This window comes from Clinocottus analis, unplaced genomic scaffold (genome assembly GCF_023055335.1).
Source record: "Clinocottus analis isolate CAN_PGR_092001 unplaced genomic scaffold, fCliAna1.0.p SCAF_19, whole genome shotgun sequence".
Taxonomy (NCBI): Eukaryota; Metazoa; Chordata; class Actinopteri; order Perciformes; family Cottidae; genus Clinocottus; species Clinocottus analis.
Genome location: NW_027175920.1, coordinates 13,297,315 through 13,308,689, shown reverse-complemented (window position 1 = coordinate 13,308,689; position 11,375 = coordinate 13,297,315). Strand labels below are relative to the sequence as shown.

General features: G+C 45.0%; 1 protein-coding gene across 2 annotated transcripts; it reads right to left on the bottom strand.

The window, feature by feature from the left end:
- Window positions 1-3,218: 3,218 nt before the first annotated feature.
- fdxr (ferredoxin reductase) lies at window positions 3,219-11,346 on the bottom strand. 2 transcript variants are annotated; one of them, XM_068583973.1, is made up of 12 exons: window positions 10,901-11,346; window positions 10,639-10,709; window positions 8,814-8,909; window positions 7,597-7,719; window positions 7,385-7,498; window positions 7,140-7,241; window positions 6,784-6,891; window positions 6,225-6,309; window positions 4,619-4,818; window positions 4,357-4,528; window positions 3,820-3,993; window positions 3,219-3,728 (listed from the first exon to the last, which is right to left on the bottom strand). In XM_068583973.1, the coding sequence occupies exons 1-12, from the start codon at window positions 11,010-11,012 to the stop codon at window positions 3,589-3,591; spliced, it is 1,497 nt and encodes a 498-aa protein (XP_068440074.1). In that variant the 5' UTR covers window positions 11,013-11,346; the 3' UTR covers window positions 3,219-3,588. The 2 variants fall into 2 exon arrangements, with proteins under 2 accessions (XP_068440074.1, XP_068440073.1); XM_068583972.1 differs by having other exon boundaries at window positions 3,220-3,728; window positions 10,931-11,346.
- Window positions 11,347-11,375: the final 29 nt, after the last annotated feature.

The following is an 11,375-nucleotide window of genomic DNA, read 5'->3' as shown; positions in this document are numbered from 1 at the left end:
TAAAAAGTGCAGCTTCAAATCTTTTTAGGACTGACAAAGCCCAAAAGCTTTGTACAAACAGGACTACACATATGAAGGTTGCTGACCTCACATGAATCCCAGAACAGCTTTGTGCTCCATGGAATTAGCTTCACATATCCAGATACGTTCTAATGACATAACTCAAAGGACTATTTTGTATAGCTGGAAATGCCTCAGAGGGCTGTACAATTTGTACACATTCAACTTCCTCTGTCCTGGGACCATCACATCAGTGCAGAGAACCAGTGCAGCATTTTAAGTTATTCAAATTAGAATAATCCTCCTGAATACAACCTTTATTGCTACTGGCTGTCTGAGGATGGTATAGTTGAAATCTTCCATTTCTTCCATTCATGGAGCTTTAAGTGATACGATTCAAAAACACAACATTCTCAGAGTTGTGTGATTGGATCGATTGTATAACATTTGTCACAGGAAGGAATGAATGAATCTAAACGAGCTCCAAGAGAGAGACAATTAGAGCTGATGAGCAACAGCTGGGACACCTGCTCAATGGGCTTATTAACCTGCCATGTGGCTCAGGCAACATCTTCTGTTGCTGACTGAAGCCATGGCAGCTTTTTGGGCCTTGCTTGTTTGTGCGCTGACTGTATTGCTTACCAAAGGTATTTATCTTCATTCTGTTTGAAGCTTGTTGTATTGAAACATGTGATGCTGGAGTATAGCAAATGGTAGTTATGCAATTCCTGTGTTGCTCTTTAGCTGCAACAAGTTTGTCTCATGTGACATCAACCAGAAGAAACATGTGATTAAATGCAACTTCTCTGTCCACAGGCTCTTGTTGGCCTGTTGGGAGCACAAATGAAGGAATTGATAATGTCATGCAAAGAAAACTGAAAGGTATGGGTATTAGTACATTTATTTTTTACTATAGCTCTGTCTCCCAATGAGCTCTCCATAAAGAAAGCCCTTACTCATCATCATGTGGTTAACGAAGCTTTTTTTTTAAAATTATTCTTTTGCTTTCTCAGCTAAGTTACATTAACCAAAATTTCAGGTATAAAGTTTGTTATTGCCTAGGAAAGAGTATTTCTACATACTGTATTGGAGAGTTAAATATATTCTGCTGTAGTAAATTAAATGTATTTTAGGACTTGTGCTTGGACACAACTCAGCCTTAAACACATTTTTGCTTAAAGTCTTGTAACGGCATTCTCGCAGCATTGTCAAAGTTGAACATCACTTAATTTTTTTTATTTTTAAATATTTTTTTATTTCAGTGGTCTTTGAAACAAATAGACTGGAGGGTAAGCCATCAGTTGTCCGGTTCAAAGTTTCAGACTACCTGAAAGGACCATGGGACCTACAAGATGTGAAACATGACTATGCTCCACATATGGGCACGAGCAACGAGTCCTCCTCTGACAGCCTCCTCTCCGGGGGCGGGGTCAACGTCACGGTCTCCGAACGCCTCGTTTCCGGGGGCGGGGTCAACGTCACGGTCTCCGAACGCCTCGTTTCCGGGGGCGGGGTCAACGTCACGGTCTCCGAACGCCTCGTTCCCGGGGGCGGGGTCAACCTCGCGGTCTCCGAACGCCTCGTTCCCGGGGGCGGGGTCAACGTCACCTTCTCCGAACGCCTCGTTCCCGGGGGCGGGGTCAACGTCACCTTCTCCGAACGCCTGGTTCCCGGGGGCGGGGTCAACGTCACCTTCTCCGAACGCCTGGTTCCCGGGGGCGGGGTCAACGTCACCTTCTCCGAACGCCTGGTTCCCGGGGGCGGGGTCAACGTCACCTTCTCCGAACGCCTGGTTCCCGGGGGCGGGGTCAACGTCACCTTCTCCGAACGCCTGGTTCCCGGGGGCGGGGTCAACGTCACCTTCTCCGAACGCCTCGTTCCCGGGGGCGGGGTCAACGTCACCTTCTCCGACCGTCTCCTCCCCGGGGGCGGGGTCGACGTCACCTTCTCCGACCGTCTCCTCCCCGGGGGCGGGGTCAACGTCACGGTCTCCAACAGCTGAATTCAGCCAATACACAGCTGAAGCAGTGTATTGGTGCAGGGGACTGTGCAAGACTTCATTTGCATGTTTCTGCTTGTACATACTTTTGGTTTTGCTTTAAATACAATTGTTCACTAATATTATTGGTTTCCTTTGGTCGGGAGGGGCACTATTAAATGAAGCTCCAGCACTAATATGTGTGATGCATTTAGATTGTAATACACAGCTGAAGCAGTGTATTGGTGCAGGGAACCGTGCAAGACTTCATTTGCATGTTTCTGCTTGTACATACTTTTGGTTTTGCTTTAAATACAACTGTTCACTGATATTTTTGGTTTCCTTTGGTCGGGAGAGGCACCATTAAATGAAGCTCCAGCACCAATATGTGTGATGCATTTAGATTGTAAGTGTGAAAGCTTTCTGTCAAAATGCACAAAGTCCTTGCAGGTGACATGTTTTATAAGTGTTGTTCCCTAATGAAGTCATGACAACTGTGCAGGGTTTCTGTTCGGTTCCTGTCATCTGCAGCATTAATGGTGTGTATTGACTTGATTACAGTATCAATTTCTGCTTGGGTGAAACTACATTCCAGCTAGATGGTGTAAATATTGACTTTAAATGCTGCATAATTGACATGGGAGGTAAATTTACAAGCAGAAGTGAGTCTGCCACAGTGCGTGGAGAAGCGACAGACTGGACAGCTGGTTCTCTGGTGTGGTCAGCACCAGCTCAAAACCATGATTACAGTCCCAGGTTTGGTTCCTGGTCTGGGCGGTCGTTCTGTGTGGAGCTTCCATGTTCTTCCCGTGTCAGCGTGGGATGGACTGAATATCTAATTGGCATTCGCAATGGAAGTTTTTCGTTTTTTATATATATATATTTTTTTCCCCATCAAGAACACATTTCAGAAGTCTTGCTCACCATTGTATTGTCATTTGAATTAATATCTGAGGTTACATTTAGTTTTATTTTGTATTAAGATGATATAACTATATGTCATCCCTGTAGTGTACATATTCTAATTGCCCAGTTTGTCCTGAAATAAGTAACGAGCATAGATTTTCTTCACAATTTAGCTTAAAGTGTTTTTATTTTTTTTTTAGTATATTTTAAGAAATTGACTTTGGATGTAAAAGCCTCTGGGTCCTGGTTTAGTTATACTGCAGCAGTAGGAAAGGCTACTCCAAGAGGAATAAAAGGATGAAACTTTTTTTATTTTGTAGAAAAGATTCAAATATTTATATTAAGTGAGTAAAATACACATTCCAGCCACCTTAGTTTTTAATCTTCAACATGCATAGAATATAATACAATGCACATGAGCTCATTATCAATAGCATCCATTAGAGAGTGCTGTTGGTTTTTAAAATGATGTCACAATAAACCACAGCTCAGTCTGTCTGTTTAGAGTGACACACTTGGGGTCAACCACAGCACCTGTCTGCTTTTAAAGTCTCCAAAATCAATTAAATCCATGTCGAGTGCTTCATAATGCCATTTCTTGTCTGTGCTCATTGTGGTCCGGCACTGATCCTTATCAGTACGGTCCAGGTTGTGTTATACTGCAGCAGTCGCTCAAGAGTAGTGTTGATCAGTGTACTACTGTGTTAACAGTGGTAACTTCGAGCCACCTGCAGCATTTCCTCCACAGTCAGCAGTTTTTCTCTGGGTTTCCCAACGGCCTCCCCTCTCCTCGTCTCCACACCGTCAATCTTCTCCCACTCTGGAAAAGTCACTGGTTTCACTCCTGCAGGTAAGAAAACACAAAGGTTTCATGCAGGCTGCACATTCATTTTGACCTATTGATGTAAACCTCCAGGTCAGACAAAGTAGCCTACCTCTCTTTTCCAGCAGGGCGCCGACGCTTTGCGAGCCGGGCTTCGCAGCAGACACGTCCAACGTTCCCGACTCCATGTCCTCCACCAGGGATCGAGCGGTGTCAAAACTATTGTTCATAGTGGTGGCGATCACCCCAGTGGGGCCTGTTTTCAGCCAGCCACTGCAATACAGACCTATGCAGAGAGAGGAGTTCACTACAGAGGCTTCCTAAGCGCAGCGTTCGCACACATTCTGACTCATGGATTTCCATGACTAAACATTTTGTGAAATCTGTGTGTAAACATGAAAAAGTGAGAATGTATTAAACTACCAATGAGGATTCAAAGCATACAGTAAACATTAAATGACACAAAGGAATGAGACTGTTTGATTAAAGAATAAACATTTATAAAGATGACTGCTTATATTTTGAGCGTCTTTCTTTTAGAAGCATATTTATTATTTCAAACTCAGCATAAATGAACACATGAAAATTCCATGACTTTTCCATGACGGTGAGAACCCTGTAAGTGGTCTTCGTGGTATTTACTGAGTACCTGCGGCTCGTTGAACGCGGCCCATGTTGTTCGGGACGATGGCTTTGCGGGAGTCAAACGGCAGCGATGGGTGGATGGGGAGGCTCTTGTAGCCTATACTGCTAATGATCAGGCCACAGGTCACATCCTCCAGCTCTCCAGTGAGCACCGCCCGGGCTCCCTCGCCTGAGCCCTGGTCACACAGGCGAAGCCACCTTTAACCCCAGGCAACAAACTCCACAGCCACAGGAGAGACTTTTAAATAAATAAATGACGTTTTTACCTCCAGTCTAGTAACCGCCAGGCGGATGCCGGCTGTCCTGCTGCGTTCGGGGTCGGCCAGGATTTCGACGGGGCTCCGGAAGAATCGGAAACCCCAGGAAAGGGAGGCCCCGTCCCGCCTCTGCTGCTCCTCGACTCCCGGGACCTCCAGGGCCGTCTTCAACATCAGCTCCGTCAGCCGCTTCCTGGGCCTCGGCAAATCTGACACAGCACGAGAGGACGGTGCTTAAAATGGACGCATGTCATTTAGGTTCTTCCTTTTGTGTAAAGAAGCTACATTTATGGAGAGTGTGTGTGTGTGTGTGTGTGTGTGTGTGTGTGTGTGTGTGTGGTCTGGTCTGGTGGATCTCTTCACGACCAGTATTGATAGGAAGAACAATCAGTCCTGTGAGTACTGTTTTAAGACAAACTTGGGACAGAAAGAAACAAAATTGTGAGTTTTATCCTTTTTTTATATTCAACTAGTCATCTATTTCTTTCAAAATTCAAACAATAAAATAAAAAAAATCATTAACCGAAAATCAATTTCACAGTGCAGCAAGAGACAAAAAGCTCATTTGAAGCCTCCACCTATATAATATTTAAAATTTTACAAAAATGACAAACATAAAATGAAACATGCATAAGATAAACAAAAGAAAAATCAGACTAATATTGAAGCAGACTTCAGATCTCGGGGCTAAGACTAAATCTAAAGACTCGTTGGTAAAAATGAACACGAGCATACACATATCTATATGTATGTGGGCGTGCATATGTGCATTTTCATCTGCGTACGGTTTAATGTAGATGCGTGCACGGTGTCTGAAAACAGTGCGCAGGTGTGTCTGAGAAAAAGTGTTGTCTCAAAAAACACAGAAGAGCCGACACTCGAGCTTGCGAGACGGCTGCAGGGACTAACCGGGCCTCATGTGTTTCCTGTCAGCGCTGCGGTAACCACGAGCCAGCCGCCCGCCGCAGCGCTGCTAATAATTACTGCTGGCGTGTGCAGCGAGACGGACGGACGGACGCAGACCACCACTTCAAAAAGCGTCCTTCACTTGCTGCTTATCACCGTCAACACACACACACACACACACGGGGTCAAGGTTGTCACAATAACAGGAGGCCGCAAGGACGAAGACCGGCCGAGGGGCCGAGGACGGCGTTGCACAACTGCAGCTTCTTACGCCAGCAGAAATAAAACCAGAGGAACCACAGAGCAGCTGCCAACCAGCTGGGTTCACTGGTTACCGGGTTCTGTTCCCCTCTTTGGGCTGCAGGCCTCAGCGCAGTGTGCCGTGGCTGCAAACCACAGCACACTTTCCTCCTTGTGACATTTTCAGCAGCCCACGCATTAGTCAAGTCACATTTTCTCTTGCACAAACACTCCTGTGTGTAGTATAAGTATATTTGGGCTTTTTGTATTCTGCATGTACTGCAGAGGAAGCATATATCACCGTGTGTCTGAGGCTGTGTCGCACTGAATTGTGAGAATGTGCTCATTCTTGGGCTCTGGTCTCCACCGCCGGGTTAAGAAACGAGCAGCGTGACGGCGAGGCAGCCAAACAGGAAGTGCTCGAAAAAAAATACTGGAAATATTTAAAAAGTACAATTTAGTTTCTTACCTTTGAGAGCCTCTGCGACGCCCTCAAAATCTGCCGCCATCATCTCAGGTCTGGTGTTGGGCAGCTTCACCATTTCTCTAACCTCCTGAACACAAAGGAGAAGATCGCAGCGTTGGCTGAGCTGCACGAGGAAATCCCATAAAGCTGCATTTCTAGACACGTGTCGAAATGATTAATGGGCCCAACATGAGAACATGAGTGAGAACTCTGCCATTCGTTTTGTTGGTTCACAGCTGTGAGAGAGGAATACCGTGTCTGAGAACCAAGGACTTAAAAGTTCAGCTTTGTGTCGTACATTTGAATGCCGAGGCTGAATATTTTGCTGATTTTGACCTCTCCTCCTCGAGGCCGTCGAGGCCGACGAGGCAGCGGATTGGACTTAAAAGCTTCTAAGTTCACGACTGAGATATTTACTGACTTGTTCTGTTCATTAGAACAAAACGTTGCTAAAGTAAGACGATTACCACAGCTGAAGGATTTGTCTTTTTTCTTCTTTTGTTTTTTTTAAAGCAGCAGTCACACGCTTTTACTCTCGAAAAAACTGTCTTCTGACGCACACCTTGATTGTGCAAGCGACCTGTGTGGGTCCTCTCCTGCCAACAATCAGCACCCTGCGGACCTGGCTCTCTGCCAGGGCCTCCAGGGCCGGCTGGGTGATGTCAGTCTTCTGCGGAAAAAAAAAACACGAGACGAAGAACAGTGACTCCTTTTTTTTTTTTGCTTCTTCTATACATTTAACCTGATGCTGGATACCCACAGTTATGTTAAGTTTAGTTCTGTAAGTTCTGAGGGCGGGGGGCTATTAAGTCAAGCTTAAGTGGCCTTTATACACAATATATCATGCTGAGAGTTGATTTTATTTCACTATACTCTATATTCTATGTTCTTCCAATAGAAGGCGTTGTGCTTTCTCACCTTTAGAAAGTCAAGCGGGGACAACAGGACTCTCGCTACGTCCAAGGCCACGTTCCCTTGTCCCAGGATGACGGCCGTTTCACAGCTCAGGTCCGGCCGAATCTTTCATGGGAAAGATGACAGAGAAACTGAGACGTCGATGACTAAAAAGGAGCGACTTATCTCGTGGTCATGCTTGCCAGCAGCATCCGCTGGACCGATTGGGAACGTTCCCTCGTGGATAACTCGCGGTGCTGGAGGCGTACCTGTCGGCAGCTGGGCAGCCCGTTGTACCAGCCCACAAAGTCTTTGGCGGCGTGCACCCCGGCCAAGTCTTCTCCCGGCACGCCCATGGTCCTGTTTCCCTCGGCCCCGTAACTCTACCATCAAATAAATAATGCACGGGGATGCTTATAAACACACACACACACATCACAAAATGCACGTTATTTTCGTGCCCTTCTCCCCCCGCGCTCACCAGTACGACTGCGTGGTAGGCTTGCCGCAGCTCCTCGACGCTCACGTCCGTCCCCACGTCCACGTTGCCGTAGAAACTACAGCGCGACTGTCGGGCCGTCTGTGTGAACGTGTTGATGACGTTCTGAGGAGAGACGTATTCACACAGAAAAGACTGAGAAGGGTTTCATTGCTCCAGTTAAGCTCCAATAAGACAGACGCAGGCTGTCGGTATGAGACAGAGTACAGGCTCATGTATCTTACGAATATGAGGGGGAATTGGGTGAAGATCCTTTGTCTGTGAGGACACCATTAAAAGACTGTTTGTCAGACGAGGACAGTGTGAGGTCACGTGAGCTTTTAGCTGCTTAATAACGTGCAATGGACTTATCACAATATGACTTTAAAGCTGAAGAAAAACGTAGACGCGTGGTGCTTCTGAGGCAAGGTCTGGAGTTAGAATGACTCGTGTGCGAGTCAAAAGTATTTGGACTGATGGCTCAGTGAGAGAACAGCTTGTCCTCATTCCCACCACAAGCAGTTGAAACCGAGTTACTTGGACTTCCACCTTAATGTCCATTTCGGTTTGAGTCAGACTTTATATTAAATGACATTGTTATATGAGGATGTAAGGATCCTTCCTTTCCTCTGCTGCCATACTGGCACTTTTCCTGCTACTTTTTCTTGTGTGTGGTGGCGTCTGTATCAACAGACACTTCCTTCTTTATGGTGTATTCGGGATGTTTTTGGGTCAAAAATGCCGACACCAAGAAAACTACAAGCAGCCGGCAGGGCGCCACGCTCTTCTAGTAGGTCAAAAGTGATTTGAATTACTCCTTGCATCACGGAGCTTAGATTGCTTTATTGCCCAATACTACGCCATTGTTCGCGGGATACAATCACTGCAGGTGTGTTCGGAGCTGAACAAACCGCCACCGCACATCTCAAACAATTACAGTTACCCTCCCTTTGTTGATACTATCAAGTGTTTTCCAGAGGACGCGCCAGGCTAAATGCTTGTTTGGGGAGAAACGAAAAGTAAAACTGAGCTTCCATAGTTCACAGCTATGAGGCATGATGTAAACAGGTTCTCTGGAACAAAGACCCATCTACACAGCGTACCACAAACCCTGCACTAACCCGCCCAAAGCCCCGTTCTTATGCCACACACACACACACACACTGAAACAGTGCAGGACAACCATCTGTTCTCTCACACGACCATTTAGGGTCACACACCTTGACTTCGGGGTGATCGGGCGCCACCCCGAACCGGACCAGGCCGAAGGGGACGGGCAGCCGCTCATAGATGTCCACCTGGACATCTGGGCGCGCCTGCGAGGACGGAGAGTGAAGAGAGACACAATGTGAAAGAGAAACCCTTTCGATTACATTGTTGGAAACATGCAGTGCTTTTAAAGAGAAGTCTCCTCCGAAAGGCCGGGCCCTTTAAAGGGAGCGACAGGATTTCACTGTCTTTAAAATGTATTTATCAGGTTGTCGAACATGTCTTTTTTTTTGGAGCCACACTTCCAGCCAATGCTGGAAGTGTGGCTCGATCAGTGGACATCAGGGAACGTATGGTGGTGAAATGGTCAAATTTACAAAGTACAAAATGATATACAGGTATTATTATCCATCAGTTACACTGTAAAACTAAATAAACAAGATGTGTTCCTTCATTTGTCTTATATATTTTATTGGAATGAGCTCGTCCAGGAGCCCAGACTCACTCTGTTCTTTACCGATTCAAATGTTTTGTTTTGTGTTACATTTTATTTGTCAGAGAACTACCAGGCTGCCCTAAACATGAATGGAAACATGCAGCGGCGCACGCTTTAGAATAAATAGTAGCGTGTGCTAGCCTGGTGACATCAGCTTTGGTCTTTACACGAAGCGGCCTGCAACTTGTTTCCTGTCCTAATAATAAACGCGGCCGTGAGCATCTATTTTAAAAAAGCACCCGCTGAAGTAAAAACGGTTCAACTAGTTTGAGTATGAAGAGGGTGAGCTGGGAGGTGCACAGACAATTATCTTTCAGTTATTTGTTCACGAATGTCGAAACCACATGCAGATCATGTTTTGTGGCCCACCTTTTTACAAATTAACCCTTTGTGTCCGAAATATCAAAACGTCAGAATGCACTGTCTCAAGCTTCACTGGCTTTTAAAAGAAGAGTGAATCAATCCTGAAAAAAAGAAGTGCACTGCAATTTTGATCTTTATCCACAAAACCAACAATTGACAATCCAAGTAGATAACACTGTGCAATATATATATATATATATATATATATATATATATACATATATATATATATATATATATATATATATATATACATATACATATATATATATATATATATGTCTAGAGAAATGTTCAATTCTTTTGCAAGATCTCGCATGGAATAGCCTTTACGTCTATGAACAAGAATAGACTGGCAAGTTCTCTTTTTCTGGCCATTTTGAGAATACAATCGAACCCACAAGTGTGATGCTGCAGATACTCAACTCGCTGAAAGGAAAAAGGAAGGCCGGTTTTACAGCTTCTCTCACCAACAAACCTGTTTTCCACCTGGAGTAGTCTTTTACCACATTAACAATGCATAGAGTGTCTTTCTGATTAATTTTAGGTTATCTTCATATAAAAAAAGTGCCTTTCTTCAAAAAATAAGGACATTTCTAAATGACCCCAAACCTTTGAATGGTGGGGTATATATTTTATATTTAAAATCATAAACACACATCACTGAACTGTGAACAGTCACTTGTGACCTCATGTCACAAGTACGATACATAATATACTTGTAGCCATGCATAGTGAACTTTACACACCCATTGAAACTGTTTGTGCAATACTGTCAAATTTATAGGAATGTTTTTTTGGTATTAATTCTATTCTAAATATACCATCAAATTCTGTCATTGTGAGATTTTTGCCCCCCTATTCACAACGCGTGTGTGTGTGTGTGTGTGTGTGTGTGTCCTCTCATTAAAATATTTGCCTGTATGAGGCAATTGTAGGACATGTTTACACTTCAACGTTACCGAAACAGGAAATACCTTGATCAACTGCTGTGCCGTGTAGAAACCTGCTGGACCGCTTCCGACTATGCACACCTTCGGGTTGCAACCTGCGGAATCAGTGCAGTAAAAAACAACAACAACACACACATCCACTTACGAAGTGAAACAAACGCCAAAGCAGCGACGAGGGCACTTCATGCCGAACTGCTGAGTTCAGACACATTGACGCAGGCGTCGCATGTTTACACGTGAGCACGTTGCTTGGTCGAAATGCAACGTCGACAACCAAACAGTTGACACGATGTTGCGTTGGGGTTTGGTGCCTCACCGTCATGAAGTCGGCTCATCCATCGACCGCGTCCCGGACGCCACAGCTTCAGCCCAGAAAACAGCATTTTATGGCCGCTCATTCTCCAACTCCTGGCTTTCAAGATGGAGAAACAGTGGAAGCCACTGTGTTTGCTTGTTCCTGGTGTTGTGTTAATCGGCTTCACATAACTGAGTGTGCTTGGACAGTCAGGGGGGCTGAGAGCAAAAGCCAAGGTGAACAATGTTAATCTTTCCTGGGCTGCGTGTTGCCAGTGAGCTAACTGACACTAATGTGGTTAATTACATGTAGATAACTAGCACTAATAGTTAACTACATGTAACTAACCAGTACTACTAGTTAACTACATGCGCGCGTTTCTTTATTTTACAAATATGCACTTTATTCCATCCGCGTTGTAGTCAGAACAGACTGTTTTCAAGGCTGCACCTTGTGTTACACTCAC

What these genes read in the sequence shown, in the direction of transcription:
- fdxr (XM_068583973.1), bottom strand. Translation starts at nt 11,012, where the DNA reads ATGAGCGGCCATAAAATGCTGTTTTCTGGGCTGAAGCTGTGGCGTCCG. An exon ending in CGTCGCAGAGGCTCTCAAAG is followed by an intron (nt 4,819 to 6,224) that starts GTAAGAAACTAA and finishes GTGCTGTGTCAG; the next exon opens with ATTTGCCGAGGCCCAGGAAG. An exon ending in CCGCGTTCAACGAGCCGCAG is followed by an intron (nt 3,994 to 4,356) that starts GTACTCAGTAAA and finishes CTCTCTGCATAG; the next exon opens with GTCTGTATTGCAGTGGCTGG.